This window comes from Strix uralensis, chromosome 4 (genome assembly GCF_047716275.1).
Source record: "Strix uralensis isolate ZFMK-TIS-50842 chromosome 4, bStrUra1, whole genome shotgun sequence".
NCBI lineage: Eukaryota > Metazoa > Chordata > Aves > Strigiformes > Strigidae > Strix > Strix uralensis.
Genome location: NC_133975.1, coordinates 108,669,981 through 108,689,318, shown reverse-complemented (window position 1 = coordinate 108,689,318; position 19,338 = coordinate 108,669,981). Strand labels below are relative to the sequence as shown.

The 19,338-nt window shown below is 42.9% G+C and overlaps 1 protein-coding gene across 5 annotated transcripts; it reads left to right on the top strand.

Moving 5' to 3' along the window:
- Positions 1 to 2,912: 2,912 nt before the first annotated feature.
- ALKBH1 (alkB homolog 1, histone H2A dioxygenase) lies at positions 2,913 to 18,034 on the top strand. 5 transcript variants are annotated; one of them, XM_074868508.1, is made up of 7 exons: positions 2,913 to 3,226; positions 5,589 to 5,650; positions 6,061 to 6,169; positions 10,464 to 10,626; positions 14,592 to 14,682; positions 15,808 to 15,998; positions 16,537 to 18,034. In XM_074868508.1, exons 1-7 carry the CDS (start codon positions 2,947 to 2,949, stop codon positions 16,958 to 16,960), a joined length of 1,320 nt encoding a protein of 439 aa, XP_074724609.1. In that variant the 5' UTR covers positions 2,913 to 2,946; the 3' UTR covers positions 16,961 to 18,034. The 5 variants fall into 5 exon arrangements, with proteins under 5 accessions (XP_074724609.1, XP_074724608.1, XP_074724610.1 ...); XM_074868507.1 differs by having other exon boundaries at positions 15,805 to 15,998; XM_074868511.1 differs by lacking the exon at positions 5,589 to 5,650 and adding an exon at positions 3,357 to 3,447 and having other exon boundaries at positions 3,207 to 3,226; positions 15,805 to 15,998.
- Positions 18,035 to 19,338: the final 1,304 nt, after the last annotated feature.

Sequence of the window (19,338 nt, the reverse complement as noted above, 5' to 3'; positions counted from 1 at the left end):
TATGAATGGCTTCGGCCACCCATTGACTCACCTTTTATCCTTATCTGTTAACACCACCATCCTAAATGTTTGGAAAGCAGGGCCATGGTCATTTCTTTGCTGTTTATTTGCTGCAGTGAAGCTAGAGCCAGGCAACTGTATCATCTGACCAGTCAGTGACAGATACCTTTGTATGGGTACTAGACCAAAGGTTTTACACTGATGGTGTACAGTCTCTTGCTGCCATGCATTATGGACTCCGATTGCCAAAGTGTCATATTTTTTTCTTTACTAACATTTAAAATGTTGAAGACAGCAATTAAAAAAACAGCTGCACTAAAGCTAATTTAAGGTTATCTTGAACACATGAAAGCAGGCAGCTGATTTTTCCTGTACAAAATAGTAACTGAAGAAAAAGAAATTTTCACTGAAGTTCAAAGCTTAGCTTTACATTCTTTGTTATCTTTCCCCTGCTACCCAACATCCAGATCAGATGTTAGAATCCACCTGCAGAAACCTGTATTACAAATACCTAGTTGCATGGCAGTTCCTGAACAGTTTTACTGCATTCATACTCCTTTAGCTTAGCATAGCAGAAGGTTTTGATCTATGTGATTTCTGTGGTATCTATATGATCTCAGACCCTAATGAGTGGAGTTGAGGGGAATAAACAAAAGTGTTAATGATTTAAAAAACATTAAAAGCACATTAAGTGGCAAAATGCTTAATCACTTGGAATGAGTATGGCAATACTTTTATGCTGCTGTGTCCAACCAAAGGCAAAATTAAAGAGCTCAACTTATTACATAACTTCATTAAAAGAATTGGCACGCTACCTTAGCACCTTCAAGTATGTGGGAGTCCTTCTGAAATACATTCTGAACATCTTCTGGTGTTGAGAATTTAATCCAGCAGTAACGTTTGTGAAAGCCTGTATCTTTGTCCTAGTTACCAGTTCAAAAAAATAAAATACAATTACTGTAGAAAATACATAGGCAGTTAAAAACTTTCTACAGATACTCAATTTAAGGATTTAGAAATTATCAGAGAAATTAGCACATTTGCTGTTTCATTAGTCTTCTTTACATTTTAAGACGTTTATTCTCATTGACAGCACCCAGGGGCCTAGCAGAGACTGTTCTGTATTCTCTTCTCCCAGTGTGAGTCCAGCAATCATAATAAAATTTAAGATTTTAAGTTACAGTTGAAGACTGAAACAACTGGCTATGCATTATTTCAAACTCCACTAGTTACCTACTGTTATGTCAGTCACAACAGAACTGACATTCAGTTATCTGCCCCATCTGAAAATGAGCCTGCCATGGTACTTGAAGAGCATTCAGCAAGATAAAGCAGCTGCTTAAGATACTAAGAAAGTAGGCTGCAATTCAAGATGAGAAGCACTAACTGCACTGAAAAGAAAAAAAAAAAATTTTAAGAATAATTTGCCAATCAGAAGACAGTTGTCAATAAAGAAGAGATAATGCAGAAAAGCCAGGTCTACCAAAGTGCCTTTTATCCCAACTCTGATCCCCATCAGAGTTCACAACAGCTCTGCCACTCTGATCATCAGGCATGACTGGCAGCACTTCCAAACACTGGTGAAGTTTTCACCCACAAGGTACTGTAGTCACACTCCTGGTTTCAGTATCACAGTGATGTCTTAATTAGGGTGTCTTATGCTGCTGGCAGATTTTTGTACCTCTGGCAGTTTTAAGCAGTAATGAACACTCCTAAAAGTAATCACTGAATCAAAACATTCACATGTGTATCAGTTCAGCTTTAGTTGGTGATGGAGGCCAGTTTACAGTAAGCTGCCAGCCTTCACAATGAAGCAATGTCTTCTGTCCTGGGCCTGAGGAACTCGAGCGGCAGGCTGACACCTAAGCTTCAGCATTCAGAAATAACCAGATTGTTTCAAACTACCCTTCTCCATGTGCGAGCTAGTCCTCAACTGATAGTGAGCCCATCAGCTCACTAACTTATGTTCTGACACACTAAGCTTAATTTAACAGACCATTACTTTGCATTGAGAAACATGAGCAGGCAGAACTTCCTTCAGCAATAACCTGCAACTTATCCATAACAGTGGGAAAGGAACAACTTTTTTTGGCTGTTCAACTCTTAAGAAACTGCAGTAGATACTATTGTCCCTGATCTACATGCTCAGAAGATAAATAATCTAAATGGCAGGGGCACAAACAGCTGACAGCTTGAGAACATCCTAAAGAGGTTGTGGGTTTTGTGTTAGCCCTGCACTCTGGATGGGATATGAACCCACATCAGGAAAGTATTGTAGGTTCATATCCACACCTTTAAAATTTTTAGACCAGTGAGACCAGGCTCATAAACCTTTTGTTCTTTGTCAGAAGAAAGATAACACGACAATAGAGAAACTCAAAGTACTTTCAGGTTAATTATTCAGACATGGCAGTATCAACTGGATCTGAGAGATGTGCTTTCTAAAGCTCTTTCGAAGCCAATGGAAACCACGAAGCTTCAGTGAGGCCTACAGCTCGCAGACAAGCAGCGGCACCCACTGGGAGAAGAAACTTAAGTTTGAAGAGCACCGAAGATCTGACTAGAGTACAGAAAGCTTTCAGAAAGCAGCTCCGAAGGAGCGCAACAAGGCCCCAGCCGCAAGGCGAACCCTGCCAGGGCCTAGCGAGCAGCAGCCACGGGCTCTTCCCCGTTTTACCAAAAAGACACAAACAGTGGCCTGGAGAATAAGCGAGTACTCACAAAGGGCAGCTGGCACCTCTGCACAGACCCGAACTGAGAGAAGTACTCCTTCAGCTCCTCTGTGGGGGAAATGCACAACTGGTTACACAGGCCCAGTCCCCACGGCCTCTGCCGGTACACGCGGCGGGGCCGTCTCCCCCCGCGCCAGCCCTAGCACCGGTGGGGGATGAAGGGGGTGGCGTAGACTCACTGCTCGATACCGTCCACGGAACGTCAGCCACAAAAATGTCGAAAAATCTCCTGGAGCGGCGCGCTGCCGCCCGCACCGTACTGACCGCCGCCATCTTAGGAGCTGCGGCGGGAGTGGGGGGCGGCGGGGCTGAGCTGGCCCCGCCCCGGCAGTGCGCCGCGCCGCACCACCCACCGCCCGGCCAAAATGGCGGCGGCGGCGGCCCTGACGCGGGAGGGCGGGGAGGACGCCTTCCGACGGCTCTTTCGCTTTTACCGGCAACGCGACGCGTTGGACTTGCGGGGCGTGGTGGACTTCTCCGTGCCGGGGAGTCAGGTAACGCTGGGCTCCTCCTGTCCTCGCCCCGCGGTGAGGGGCTGGGTGACGCGGGCTGAGCTCGTCCCGCCCTTTGAGCGATGTGGCGGTGTTTGAGCGCGGTGTTGTTTCCCTTCGTGCTCGACGCCAGGTCTCTAATGTTGTCCAGTTACTGGCTAGAAGACGCTGCCCTCCAGCGCCAAGCCTCTTGCGGGTTGCTACAACGTTTAAAAACCAGTTGCGTGAGTAGAGACGGGCAGCTAGGGAAGGGCATGGAGCTCTGAGGGCCCAGGGCCCCTCTGCCCGCGGGACCCAGGGGCAGGTTCACTCAGGGTCCCCTTGGGCCGGCTGCCGTGGGGTTACGGGATCCTGCCCGAGGGCACAAGGTGCCGGCCCAGCTGTCCCGGGCCAGCACTTGGTCTGTTCACAGATTTACCACTTTTGTTTATGTTTATTTATTTCCATAATGTTTAATTAGCTCTCTAGGATGCAGTAAGGGATCTCCAAAGACTCTGACTAGAACTGTGTGTTACTTAAGGAAAGCAAAGGAACATGTGGATGGAAAAAAACTAAGTTTCACTGTCGGAGCTGACACTTTTCTGGGCTTATGGGTCCTTGTCTTAGACCTGAAATACCTGAGTGAGCTGGAGGGGGAGCTGGGATCACCTTCCCCCTGCTGTGCAGTGTGTGCCCAGGGTTCTTGCAGTCTTCCCCTTGGTAAAGTTTCATCGCCTTGCTTGCTCCCATATAATAAACATTTGGCTTAGCCATCGGGATAAAAGCAACCGTTAGAGTAGATTAGGGGTACACAGTCAGGAGTACATCTGAAACTAGTAGCCTTCGTGGTTAGTAGTTCACCGTGTCTTGAGTGATGAAGGAGTGATCCTTTAAACTCATCTTCTATTTTGTCACCTCTCATGAGGATAACAGGTATCTGCTGAAGTATTGTTAACTATGGATTTTCTATGTTTGAGCCTGTATGAAAAAAGGGTGTAGGGAATATGGTTAAAATGAAACTTTGTCTAATTTTTCATAGTTCAAATGCTTAGCCTTTTCTTTTTACAGTTCTGTTAGAAAATATATTTTTCTGTCTTTTCAGACTATAACTTTGATACTGTCAATAGGATACAAAACCTGACCCATATGAAATTGTTCAAGGTGTTAGCATTAAACAAGGGAGTTGTTAACCTTTCAGCCTTCTTTGAGCTTGCAGCAGTCCTTTAGCAAATAAAGGATTCCAGCCCTTTTGGGGAATTCAGAGTACTTGAAAGCATCACAAGCATCTGTCCCCTCTCCACATCATTCTTTTTGTGCCTGTTACCTTCTAAGATCAGTTGATAGCTTACTAGTGAAAGCATCTTTTAGTCCTCTTTCCTCCAGGTTAAAAACATCTGGCTTTTCTCTTTTAAGAAGAGCTACAGACCAGGCCAGATTGACCCAGATACTATTGTTCCTTTCCTCTCAGAAAACTGCTTCAAGTGATTGAGCTCTTCAGTGAAGTGTGACATACCCCAGCTGCCCTGCCACCAGGCTTATTTAACTGATTCAGCACATGTAATTCTTAAGCATAGAAACAGTTCCTGTTCTCCAGAAGCCCTGGCAGCAGCTGGTGTGTAAGCAGCTTAAGAAACAGAGAGGTGGCAGAGTCATAGTCAAAGGAAGAGCCTTCCTGGGGATGTTCTGCAGACAGGACTCTGAACTAAACTCTTCAAGGCTGGCAGTCACAAAGCAGCTTTTGGCAGAAAGCTGAAAAATTGGTAAAACTGAGCACGTTGCCAGAAGCTGCTGCCCAGCACTAATTTAGAGTTCTCTTACAAATTCTATGTACATAATTTAGACCCGTTGCTCAGAAGATGTTAACCAGAGCTGTCAGCCTGCAGAGAGACTGATTTACACATTTATCACTGCAGAGTCTGTGTGCAAAGGGCTTAATTTCATGTACACTTTAAATTGTCATAAACAAAGTCTTGCCTGTCTCTGCCTGCCTATTCCCACTATGCCTGGCCAGCTCTTTCCTTATATGAGTCTGTACTTTTGCACAGCCTTGTGGAGAGCCCAACTGGGGAGCTAAGCCAGAACAAAACCAACCCACCTCTATCCTGCCCTCCCTAAGACAGTTCCCAGTCCTAAGGGAAAAAGGGAGTGGGAACACAGTGGATGAGTTTGTTCTTTTCAGCAAGTGTTGGCTTATTACAGCTTAAATATATGTGTTATTGAGACCTGAGAGAGTACGTCAAGAAAAATATATTTTGTTACGCCTTGAGCCTGCTGTTGGAAACAGAAGTGGCAATGTGGTATTTGGAATTTATGGGGTTTCTGCAGTTCTTCACATCAGACAACTTTGGCTGCTTCATCACTGTACTACTACTTCTGTAAATTACAGATGAGAATAGTCATCTACCCTATGGGATCATGAGCAACTTGTATTTGGAACATTATTTGAAGGTATAAAGTGTTATGGGTACTAAATATTGCTCTCTAATGAAGATAGATAATTACCAGAATGTTTTATAATGATGAGGCTGTACTGTAGAAATTGAAAAATAGTGTCAAATTTTTTCTCACCGCTATAAGTTGTTTGGGTTTTTTTATGAATGGAGAGCATCTCTCCTAATCCCCAAGTATTGTAAAAACTGTAGGTGCCTTTTGATTCTATGTTGAGTACATACTAGCTCTGTTAGCAGCATGCCCTGTTCTGGTCACAGTTGCTTAGACAGTAGTTTTGTGGCACAGTTGGCATTTTCATGAGGTTTACCTTGGAATATGGTAGCACTCTTTCTTATAGGTGCTATTCTTATATGCATTTTGTATTTCTTCTTTTTTTTTTTTTAACCAGATCTGTTTTCTTTTGCCAGGTGTTCAGATCACAGCTCAATATTTCTTCAGTCAGTGATCAAGATGCCTACAGGGCAGGGTTACAGCCAGTTAGCCAGTGGAAAGCCTATGGCCTCAATGGGTATCCGGGTAGGTACTTCTGATTTCAAGAAAAGTTAAATACAACCTTGTTGCTTTGGATTCAGGCATCTTCCATCTTATCCTCCTTGCCCTGCCTGAAAAACCTATTTTGGTTTGTTTAAGTGTAATTTAATGTTATTTTAAGTGCAGGAGGACAAACAAGACAGCTAAAGGGTGGGATGCAGCAATATGGAGGTGAAATCAGAAAGGCCAGTTGTTTCACAATCTCTGATCAACCAGACCAGCCCTCGCAAGAATGGATTCCTGTTGCCTTTGATAGAGATTTTATATTTCTGTAGCATCTATTTTTCCTCAACATATGTCATGAAAATTAGAGAAGTGGCTGAAGTACAGTTGTTTCAGGGCTGAAGTGTGTGGCATCTACTTGCTGGTGTAGAACACTGAGTACAGTAAGTGAGTAAGAACCTCTTGTCCTATACAAGGTACAGAGTAATTTCATTAAGCAGGTTATTTCAAAAACTGAACTGGATCTCAGGTTTGCAGGTCACCTGGTAGAATCACAGAAAGATGTTAGGGACCTCCAGACGTCTAGTGCAACTCCCTGCTTAAAGCAGGGTTAAGTTGAAAGTTAGATCAGGCCACTCAGAGCTTTGTATGGGTGAGTTTTGGAAACCTCCAAGGACAGAGATTACACACCCTCTCTGGGCATTTGTTCCAGTGTTTCGCCACTCTTGTGATTATTTTTTTTTTTTCACCTTAAATCAAAATTTGTCTTGCTGTAATTTGTGACTGTGGCTGCTCATAATCTTGCTGTGCACCTCTGAGAAGAATCTCACTTCACCTTCTCTGTAATGGCCCTTTAGGTAGCTCTTACCTTTGTCAAGGTTCCTTTCAAGTGGCAGCAGCAGCCTCCAGCATGTTCACTGCTGCCCCAATTTAGTGTTATCTGTAAGTGAGATGAGGATGAATGTTCCATTGTCCAGCTTGTTGATGTAGATGTAGTTATCCGTCTTGACCCCTCTATCAACGTGAGGAACGCAGCTCATAACAGCCACTGGTTAGGCTTTGATCCATCAAATTGCTGTTCTTTAAGCCTGATGGCCCAGCCAGCTTTTGCTCACCGTTATAGTTTACCTATAAAATCCATGAGCCCCCAGTGTGGCTGCAGGAGACCGACTGTAAAACTTTGCTAAAGCCAAGGTAAACAGCATCCCCGGCTCTCCCCTTGTTTGGGCATCTTCCTCTAGCAGGCAGTAAGGCTGGTTAGACAAAATTTGCCTTCGGTAAATCCATGCTTGCTGTTCCCAACCTCCCTGTGTCTGGAAATTGCTGTCATGAAAGTTTGCTCCCTAATCTTACCAGTGGTTTTGGTAAGACTCATGAGTTTGTAGTTCCCCAGATCTTCCTTATTTCAGGGATTTTTGTTCGTTTGATTTTGTTTTTTCTCATGTTTCTTTTGGTTCCTCAAGACTGCAGTCAGTGTCTGTGGAGGTTGCTATGAAGCCAGCCTACCATTTCTGAAACTGAGGCAGCCACATTAGCCACTTGGTGTAGTTAATACACAGGAAATGAATAACTTCAGGAGAAAGGCTTCCACCTCTTCTTGACTCTCGAATTGTTCTGCTTACCTGTCATGTTATAGCTGCCCTTGCTTGGTCTCACTTGTCACTTTATGTCTGTCTAAACATCTTTCCTAGCAATTATGTGGGGGTGGATCACAAGTGTTCCACTTAGCTGTGTTTTTCTTCTGCTTTGACAAAGAAAACCTTTCACTAAAATGAAATGCAAATACGTTAACAAATTCTCAGTCCTGTTCAGAATCAAGTCATGTGTGGACAAGAATAATCCTTTTCCAGCTACCTTTATCTGGACATCCTAAAGCATTCAAGATATTTAACCAACTGCCCCAGTAGCCCTCTAAAATAAGTTCGAATTTATTTATTTTGTCTGTGGGCATACGGAAGGGAAGTAATTTGGTTTTGTCCCCACAGCGAGCAATGAAATATAAGACTAAGTAAGCTGGGTGGATTTCTGTTGCGGTTGTCCTGAGTTCTGTGAGATGTGGGTGATGCTGTCTTTGGGTCTTTGCAACTGACACCAGTTGGTTTTATGAGGGGTTGTTCTTGTTGCTAGACATCTGCATGTCTTACCCTTTCTTTGACTGAGGTTTCAGACCACTAACACTAGGTATAAATTAATTTCTAGTGTGCTGCCAGATTTTGCTGCAGTGAGAGAATTGCATCTGCTTCCTCAAGGCAGATTCCTTTAGTATACAGATCCCCAAAGAATTTGTCTTTTGCTCATTTTACTCACACCAACTCTTTCAATGCCAAGAGGTCCAATTGTGTTCCCTTCAGTTTGTCTGTGGTGTTCTTCACTCAGGTCAGAAAGATTGCTACAGAAATGTCTCTCTCTTGTCCCTCCCACATATGATATGTCACTGATTTCTAGCACCTTTGGTTCTCCCAGGAACTATTAGTGTAGAATTTTATAGTAAAACTCTACAACTGTTAGAAATTCCGTGTTTTCTGCCTTTCTTGACATCGGAAGCATAGCAGTAACCCACTACTTAGTTGTGCTTGCTTTTGTAAATCTAGACTAATCTGGTTAGTAAGCAATGTAATCTGGAGTAAGCAATGAAAGGTTTGGAGAGACATGGCATGTTCTAAGCTTCTGATACGAAAGTCGTAAAATTTGGATTCTTGTTCTCAGCTCTGTGTGTAACTGGCTCTCCAGGCTTCAATTCCTTCATTAATACCTGGAGATAATACATACATAGTAGAGCGTAATTTCATGAATGTAGTAAAGTGTTTTGAGAACCCCACATCAAAAGTTGTAGACAGCAAGATTATTGTGTTCTATGTGTAGATTATTCTGTCCTGTGCAGAGGCCAACAGAAAGTAAATTTAGTGCTTCTGGCAAAGAAACTTCTCGTCACCAGACCTATCAGAAGGCTGCCATAGTCTGAAGGTGCAGGGAATGAAGTGAAATGAATGACAGTGTATTATTAATACACTGAAGGTTCTTTTCCTAACCAGTTAATTTAATCTTGTGAGATATGCTGGCAGGAAGCTTTTTCTGTGTTTTTATTACCACTTTCATAAGGCCACAAGGCAAGTTTGTATCCTACTGAGACTCCTAGCCTTGCTTCTTCCTTTTTCATCTATTTTTGTCTCTTTAACTTGATATGACTGAGAAGTTCAAAAAAACACAGTAGGGTAAAACCTTGAAACCTCCTTTTCCTTTGTTCCTCTTATACCCTTATCTCTCTTTGTATGTGAATTTTGTGTTGGTGAGTCTTACTGAATTGTCAGTCTTTCAGAGAGTGCCTTGATTCTCGAAGTAGGTACAATACAGATTAATAGCATCTTCCCATCAGACACTCATTCATCAATACCGTCGACCCTGGCCTGGAAGTAAACACCCCTGGGGTGCTGGGGAGAGAATTCCAGTAAAGAATCCTGTTAGCGCTCCTGGTGATGGCAGATCATGTCAAGGACTCTTGTCTGTTGAGATACAGACCAAATCAATCTATTACATCTCTGCTAACCCTCTTATTTGGGTTGCTGCTTGAACTCTGCCTGAGGTGCCTGGCTAAATGAATGGGCAGACTAGCCACACATCTATTTTGTTTTGTTAATTAACAATGACTGTAAAGTATTTGCAGTCAGCAACAAGCAGTTTGGGATATAATTTGACTTTTATCCCCTTTGAGTATTACCATACCAAAACACAAAGATGGATACAACCAGACTTACCTGGAAATAAACATGAAGCAAAGGAGAAAACAGTTTCTGTTACTAGAGTCTTGCTCAGCCTGTGGACTGCTCTCCGCAGTTCATGACACTGGAGTAGCAATAAGGAGATAGTATGAGTTCAGAGGCAGCGGCAAGGTTAGTTTGAAGTCTGGAAAAATTAGGCCAGAATGACTTTAACCTTGCAGGGTTCAAGAGAAAGATCTTGCTGAATCATTTCAAAATCAAATTTGCTCCAAAGCATTTGGCTTTCCAAGTTCTTACTCCTTTATCTACCTGTAATCAATATGCCTTACACAGATAATGTCCTTTATTGTCACTTTTTTACTTGGACCAGTGTTGGCTGCCCTCCCTGTCTTCTACCTTATGGCCACCATTTGTTTGTACTGAAAAAAACAATAGCTTTTAACTTAACTATTCAGACCTGATAATAGATTTCATCAGCTTACATGCAAAGTCAGTGGTTGTATTGTCTAAGGTGTTTCTTCAGTACCTCCAACCCCTGTCCTTTGCTCTAGTTCTAGAAAAAACAGGGAAATGCCTAATTATACTTTCTCCCCACCCCCTCCCTTTTTCTCTGTGGTCAGGGTTTATTTTCATACCAAACCCTTTCCTTCCGGGCTGCCAGCGTCACTGGGTGAAACAGTGTCTTAAGCTATATCCCCAGAAACCCAATGTCTGCAACCTGGACCTGCATATGGCTCCTGAGAAGACCATTGACCTGTGGGGACAGAGCACGGAGCAGCTGAGGTGAGTCCACAATAACCTTTGGTGGTGAAAACTTAATGGAGCCAGAAGGTCTCAGCTCTGAGAAGGTCTAAGAAAAACGATCAGGGAAGGGAAGCCGAAAAAGATTGTGTGCATGCTGGCAGTATACAGATGGTGTCAGACATGCCAAGTTAAAGATGGGTTTTTCATGGCTTGATGTGCTCTTTGTTAATTCTCTGCTTTCACACTCACAATGGGATTTTCTAGTATAAAGCCATCAATAAAATGTAAAATAGTGATCCTGGCTGATATTATGGTGCTTGGAAGCATGCTAACCTCAGCTACAAGTGGAACTGTGAGGTCCCTCTAGGCATCAGTTTTCCTGAGGCAAAGAGGATCCTTTCCAAACACCCTGCTCATGCTAGTTCTTCTTCCCCATCAGCTGTCGGACCTAGTATACTGTAATTGAAAGGCTGTTACCTCCACTTTTTTGAACTTCTCAAATCAGCTAGTTTCTGTGGTTTTACTTTCCAATGTATTTTTTTGTTTTGGTTTGGGTTGTTTTTTGGTTGGTTGGTTTGGGTTTTTTTTCATTCAATCTGAGATGGCTGTCCTGTTTACTCTGAAAGATTCCCACAGGTTCAGAGTTCTGTGACTGCAGCTGTTTTAAAGACTTTTTTTTTAATTGGTCACCTGTAAAAAACCATACAAGATAAATGCTGTTTACAGTACACAATCTTTTAGTTATTGGGTATTTATCATTACTATGCTGACTTCACTGCTCATTTTTTCATAATGATTGTTTCTTGTGATGGAGTGACCAGAGTTTCCTACAACTCTCATCTTCCACCTCAGTCTCTTAGTGAAATTGACATGCTGAGATTTTTCTTCAGAAATACTGTTAACACCTACAAGACGTGGAATAGCAAAAGCAACATTTGGACTTCTAAATATTTGCACCTAGGAGAGAAGTTATGCCCCCACTTGTGTTTTTCAGGCTCAGTCAGAATTAGTTACAGAAATTCAGACGCCTTTTTTGTTCCATCAACGATGAAAAATTGTTCTTTGAAAGTATTGTGCCCTACAGCTGAAAAAAGTGGGGTACTGTTCCAGCTTGACAGGCCTTTCCCAGCAGCACCTCCTGCACACACAGAGAATGATCAGAACAGGGGTTAATTTTCAGCTGAATCCACTTCAGTTGAAAACAGTGTTTGGAAGAGTGATGGCTGGCAGAAACACTGACAGGTTTATTAAGCACTTGCCTGAGTCTTCAGGTGAGCAAACTGCTGTATTTGTGCTTTTACCCAGGGGACAGCGGATCAAACTAGCCAACTTGTCTAGTATCTGGAATGAGAGCCTTTCAGGGAGGGGAGAAGCAAAATGCTTAACTAAAAAAAGAGGTTTACTTCCAAGACTGGACACAACTTTAATGTTTTTTAAAGCCATCACGAAGAAGCATAAGATGTGCTTGGGTCCTGGCTTATGTGCTCTTCTTGGGATGCAGGTATCGCAAGGTAGGGAGAGTCTATACAGTTCCTAGAAATGTATGCTATGCTCCTGTTGTGGTTTAACCCCAGCCAGCAGCTAAGCTCCACACAGCTGCTCGCTCACTTCCCCCCATGGGATGGGGGAGGGAATTGGAAGGGTAAAAGAAAACTCGTGGGTTGAGATAAACACAGATTAACATGTAAAGCAAAAGCCACACGCAAGCAAAGCAAAACAAGGAACATATTCACCATTTCCCATTGGCAGGCAGGTGTTCAGCCATCTCCAGGAAAGCAGGGCTCCATCATGTGTAACGGTTACTTGGGAAGACGCCATCACTCCGATCGTCCTCCCCTTCCTCCTCCTTCCCCCAGCTTTATATGCTGAGCATGACATCACATGGTCTGGGATATCCCTTTGGGCAGTTGGACACAGCCGGGACAGCTGACCCCCTTCCCAATTTCTTGTGCACCCCCAGCCTACTTGCTGGTGGGGTGGTGTGAGAAGCAGAAGAGGCCTTGGCTCTGTGTAAGCACTGCTCAGCAATAGCTAGAACGTCTCTGCATTATCATCCCTATTTCCAGCACAAATCCAAAATACAGCCCCATAGTAGCTGCTGTGAAGAAAATTAACTCTATCCCAGCCAAAACCAGCAAAGCTCTCTTACAAAGTAAGACTTTGGGTATTTTCTTTAGTGCTGGGGACAATTAAAAGCATAAAAGGGGGTAGAGCATCCCTATGAGGGATTTATATATCCTTGTGTATAAGGAAAAGGCTGGGGGGATTTTATAGATGCAATCATTTACCAGTGAATACAGAAAAAAGGAAGCTTCAGACCAAAGCCCCCCTGCTGTTCAGTCTTGTTCTCTTTCTAACACAGTTATACCAGAATTTCTCTCTGCTTGCTTGTAGGAGCACCTGCTGCTACAGCTCTAGGAACTCATTATTTCCAGATACATAACACTCAGACTTTCCTCTCCTTAGCAATCACGTGTGAAATCGCATGCAAAATACTAAGTTCTGGGAATAAGGACCTACCGAGCATATTTGGGTTCCTGCTGTTGTGCAAACACTCTAGCACTGTAGAAAAAGAAGGGTGCTTTCAAAAGTCACATGCTAATTACGAACATTCACTTTGTTGATTTAAAGATGTAGAGGAATGAGTTGTGGGCTCTCCCTTTTCTAAATGCTGTGTTACCTGCTTGTAGGCTCCATAAATTGTTCCAAGCAGCAGCAGTTACAGTGTTGCTGCATTATGGTAAATGTGACAAAGATGGAAACTGGAAAGATGACTTTCTTTCAATAATCAGTGAGCTATGAAAAATTACTAAAGGTAAAGAAACTGGCCTTTTACTCCTGTTCCTGGTTTAGCTTAGGAACTATCAGCACGCTATAGGTGAAGGGCAGAAACAAGCTGTGTATCCAGGTACAAATGCACATTAAATGCAGATGCTTGGCTGAGACTTGACCATGGCAGTACAAATATGAATCCTGTTCTGTAAAAGCGAGCATGTCTTACTGAACTAATGAGGCTATAAATGAGAGCAAACCATCTGGAGCTACTGTTTATCATGATGTTCTGAGTACATTTCCCTTTTCTTCCTTTCTTTACCATAACATGTGAATTAGCTTGAGAAAAGAAACTGAAATTGCTGGAATAAATGGACTAGAAGATACATGTGTACCTTCCTTTTTATATTTGTCACTAACATGTTTCTATCGGATTTACTATAGTAATGCTCTTTGTAACGTTTTAAGGACTTTTCTGTAGACCATAGTAAAAGCCCATCTCTGAGGTCTCTTCCTGCCTTTACCACCTTCAAGTAAGAATGGTAAATTGGTGTGTGGCTTCAGACTGCTGAGTCCTTCTGCATCAGGCTTGTCACTTTAGAAAAGCAGTTTTTTGTTCTGCATAGCAGTCTGGATAGGAGACACCTGCAATCTGGACTTCTTGATATGACAAGAAGTGTATGGTCATAGCTAGAGCAGTCTTGCTTCTTACCGACCACTGAGTCAGTCCATCCTAAGGACTTTTGTAAAAGTACTGAGTGGTAGAACTAGCGGTCCTTTGCAACTTGATACACTTCACTGTCAGGGGAAGCATTATCCTTTCTTGTCACTTTCCATTAAGTGCCTAGAATATTTTTTCCTTGTGTTTGCACCTTTTAGATCTTCACAGATTCTGTTCTTTCACTTCCAGGTGCTCAAATAGTACATGCTTAATTCTGACTTCTAAATCTGTACCAGCTCATTGTGTTGTCTCCATCTGATAACCCGTTACGTATCATGTTGAAAATACAAGCTTTCAAACTGACAGTAGTTGACAGTAGGCTCTACAGCTTGCACAAACTGCATGAACTGAATTTTCAGGGTCTTTGGAAGAGAAAAATAATGGCACTGAAAATAAGTTTAGTATTGATGGTTTTAATAGGCTGAGTGAATCTCATTACTGTATGCTGTGCTACCAGAAAACTCCTCAGAAATTAACACGTATCCTATTTCGTTCCATTTTGTCTTTGCAGAAGGAAAGGTTCCAGTAAATGGGAGCCCAGAAGCTTACTGGAGAAGCTGCGCTGGGTGACCCTTGGTTACCATTACAACTGGGATACTAAGGTATTGAAATTAAATTCTTCTCTATTTTTATTAGCTGTAAGGACTCAGAATGGCAGACAGAGGGCATCATGGAATAAAATGCTTATGATCCTACAAGACAGTCTTGAGGAAAGGCTGTAACAAACCATGCTTGTAAGAACATTTTAATCTGTATTAGTTTACTGTGAAGGATTTAACAGCAAAAAGTCCATTGCTGCACTCTCTCCTTTGAAAGGTAACATGGTAACATATACTCAGCTCTAGACCTGTGACTATTTGACGATAAGTGAGCATTTTTACCCTACCAAAAGGGACAGTCACAAAAGCATCATTAACTACTTAAGATGAGAATGATCTTGAGTGCTTGAAGACAGCTACTTTGGAGAAACTACTCTTTGGAGGGGTGAGTGAGAGCAGGAAGAGACTGCTGCTGATGTGACTTTGAACTTAAGAGTCTGAACCAGTATAGTACAGTCTCACCAACTAACACCTATTTTGAGCCTCCTGACCAAAATAAATGTTTTGATAAGACTGAGTCAGATGGAGGCTGAGAAAGGATGGCAGAGTGAATATGCAGTCTTATCAGTATATTGCAGATACTGAACCAAATCTGCTTGCAGCCTGTATTTACCAGGTCAGCCTGTTGGGTGGCCTTCATAAAAACTTGGTTTTTCCCTTCCAGTCCTCTCAGAATCACTCATGGGAGAGAGAAAAAGTAGGTTTGCAATTGATTCCTGTTTGGTTTATTCTTCAAAGAAGGAATCAAGATACTTGTTTCAGAGCTCTGTTGAGATACAGAACTGTCTTTCCATTGGCAGCTTTAGGTAATGACCAAGTAGATCCTCAGGATGTTGGTACTAACCTTAGGTACTAATCCTACTGACTTCATTTGCCATCCAGATATAATGCTTAACGCCACGATTAATTGAATCTCTGGCAGTCTCAGCATAGGCCCCGAATTAAATAAGAGGTAAACCTGCTGTGGTTCTGCCTATGTTGTAGTCATTTTCCAGGCAAATATGATGTCCTTCTCCATGACTATCAGCAAAACTGAGTTCTCCTTCAATGTTTGTTTCCAATTGTATTTGCTGCTCTGATGTTCTGGGTGTGGTTTGTGTTTTTTTTCTACTCTCCTTCCTCCAGAAGTACTCAGCAAATCACCACACTCCTTTCCCCTCAGACCTTGCTTTCCTGTCAGAACAAGTGGCTGCAGCCTGTGGGTTCCGGGGTTTCCAAGCCCAAGCAGGGATCTTGAACTACTATCATTTTGACTCTTCACTGGGAATTCATGTGGATGAGTCTGAACTAGACCATTCTAGGCCCCTCTTATCATTCAGGTGAGTCAAGGAAAGTGCTTGGGTGTTGTGGAAGGATTGGTGGCGCTTTTTTTTTTCTATGGTTGTGTATGGGTATAGGAATTCAGTATGACATAGTTTGCTAATTGGGTGTATAATCTTTGTTCTCTGAAGATTTCAATAGTAGGAATCTGTAGCTCAAGGGCATAGGTTTTTCTTTGAAGACTGCTTGAATAGCATGGATGTGGTGCCTGGACTGGAAGAGCTTTTTGCATGGAGCACAGTTCTGTTCTAAAACAGCAGAGTGGCAGCTGGGTACTAGCAGGCAGGGATGAAATACCTCAGCAGAGCTTCAAACCTGGCAGGGCAACTGCTCACACTTTGCTTACCTTGAACCAGGCCTCTTGGTCTGTTTTCTGTGTTCTCATTGTAAAGTTGTTACTAGGAGTCCATCTGGTTTTCTTGTTTGGGTTTGCTGAGTTTTTTATAAAGGGATTTAGCTGCTAATATTTGCTTACTGTATATATAATTGTCCTCTAACTGAATTTGTTTTCTCCCTCCATCCTCATACCATCTCTAGTTTTGGGCAATCCTCAATATTTTTGCTTGGGGGCCTGAAGCGGGAGGAGGCCCCAACAGCAATGTTCATGCACAGTGGAGATATCATGGTGATGTCTGGCTTCAGCCGTCTGCTGTACCATGCTGTCCCCCGCGTCCTCCCCAACCCTGAAGGGACAGCTCTGCCTTCATGCCTGGACCAGGCACTTCCTTCAGACCTTCCTGTTGGCTCGGTCATTGAGCGCAGCTCTGATGAGGATTGGCAGGTGTGTGCCAAGTACTTGCAGTCTTCCCGCATTAATATGACTATTCGACAGGTGTTGGCTGAGGGTCAGAAATTTCCAGAGGAATCTGGGACAAACGGAAAGGGCCAAGCAGCCTCTGAAGACAGTCACCATCAGGAGAACAGCAGGGCCAAGAGACATAAACCAAATCCAGACAGCTGAGACCAGGAGATCATGCTGACGTGGACTGGACAGGCAACCTCCGTATGGAATTGGGAACTAATGTAATCATACTAGAAGTCACTTGTCTGTATTGGGATTAATAAACTTCTGCAGAATAAACGTAGTCCTCCTTGCTGTAAGAAATAAGTGGGGAGAAGAGAATTTAAAAGGAAAAGAAGGGTAAGTTCAGGACTGGGACTCAGGAGATGAACTTTGCCATTTTGTTGCAGACATTTACTGTACTTGGTTCCCTTTAAAATACCTGTATGTCAGAATTTTAAGCTTGGTTCAGTGATGCTCATGAAGTATTTTGAAATCATTGGGCAGAAAGTGCTAGCAAAAGATACATAATTGCTATGTGTTAAAGAATTCTATTGGGTTTGTGAAGCTCAGATCAAGTGCACTAACAAGTATGAAAGAGAATAGGTTGCTATGGGTGTGGGACCTACCTGCAGCCTTTCCAAGAGAATTGCCTCTACAGCCCCAGTGGGTTCAGTGATCAGAAACTAGCACCTCCCTCAAGCAACACCTGCTGTGGGCTTGCTGTAGTCCTGTGCTCTCCTTTTGCCTGCTTGCACCCCCTCAGCTGCAGCAGAAACTGCTCTTAGGAGTGGAACTGGACTTTCTTTGCATACCTCAGATTTTAGAGAGAAACAATAGGGGGAAATATCTACTTAGAATATCTAGTAGCTCCCAGCTGGATCTCCTCCCAACAGTAAGTATGTGACAGACCTACATTCCCATTCTTTCAAAACTGCCCCCTCTTAAGTGCCTGCAGATTATGGTCCTCCAGTCCCAAGCTAGCATCTTTAAGGAACAGAATGACTTACAAGTAGAAGCAACGAAGTTGTAAATTAAGTACCTAAAAAAATTAATCGGTGACTATCTCTGCCACCCAAAGATAAATGTATCGAAACAAAGAAAAGCACTAGCTTTTGTGCCAGTTCTCTTTAAGACTCGGACCTTCCTATCTGCTTTTTAATGCAGTTTTAATTGTTGGAGTGGAATGCACTATCCCTGGGGTATTTTGTTGCACTTTCCCAATGAATAAACTTACTCAGTTTTTAAATTAAAGATCTCTATCAGTGTTGGGCTGGCTTTTTTCTTCCTTTCTTTTTCTCCCTGTTAGTTATTTCAGTGTATAGTTAATGCTGCCGCATCCCTTGTGCTGTTCCCTCCAGGCTTCTTTTGGATCTAATGCGTCTGCCATCTGCCAGCTCCGGTGGAGGAGCCCTGTATATGCCTGCAGGGCTACTTTGCTTACCAGCAGTTCAGGGTTTGTTGGGCAGTTTCAGAGAGGTGCTGCCTGCAGTATGAAAGTCCAATTTAATATGTATGTGTCAGCTTCTCCTCATGGGGAAGGTGTGTCTGGTCTGCTTATTTCATAGCAGGTGAATGTGTGTATGTGTGCAATTAATTGCTTACACAATACTGCAAAGAGCTCCAGTAATTTAATGTCTAAAATAATCGGATGTGGGTTTTAGTATCTTATTCTATGCCAGCAATGTGTCCTTTCTGTATCCTAGGCTTGGGGTATTTACAGCTGAGCCCTAGGAGAGTGAATACTGTTATGCAGGGAGGTTACAACATGACCAGAATGGAAAGTTGACTGATTAAGTCTCAGAAGACAGCAAAGCTCCCTTAGTGCCACCTGAAAGTGGGGAAGGGGAGAGGAATATTTGTTTTCTTGACAGTGAGAAGGCAGACTCTCTGTTCTTCACTCTTGAGAGGGAAGCAAAATCTGCCAACTCCCTTGGCACCGAAGACGAGAGAAGTCAGAGTCATGGAACTAGATGGTCATGAACTGGAGCTGGTTTCTTCATGTCACAAGCTGAGGTTTAAGTTCATGGTTCTCATTTCTTATGTCTTCAGTTTCCTACAACTATATAACAATTGACAAGCAATCATTTATTCCAGGATTCAATTGTTCCTGTGATTCAAGGACAATAAACCCTACTGTTTATCCTTTGCAATTTGAAATTGTAGTAAATGCTGCAAACTACTGATAGCAATTGGTCATGGGAAGGATCCAGTCCACTGGAGCCTTATGTTTAGATGTGACGAAGTTGTGAAGTTGCTGAGTTACTGACTTGCAGTCAAGCTTGTTACCTAATGCCATTGTGAGTGACGGACAGCCCTGATCTAATTCTGTATCAGACACCCAGAAAATTAAAAGTCCATGACCCACAAATGGGTGTATGGGAAATGACCCAGGGAAAAAAGTCATCCATGTACAAAGAGAAACAACTATAAGAAGGAAGAATTTCCCAAACTGTCAGCCTAGAAGAAGCATTGGTTCTGTGACCACAGAAGAGTGGAAAACAAATGAGCAAATCACAGGACTTCTGTGGGCTCTGCAAGCTGTGCTTCCAGAACAT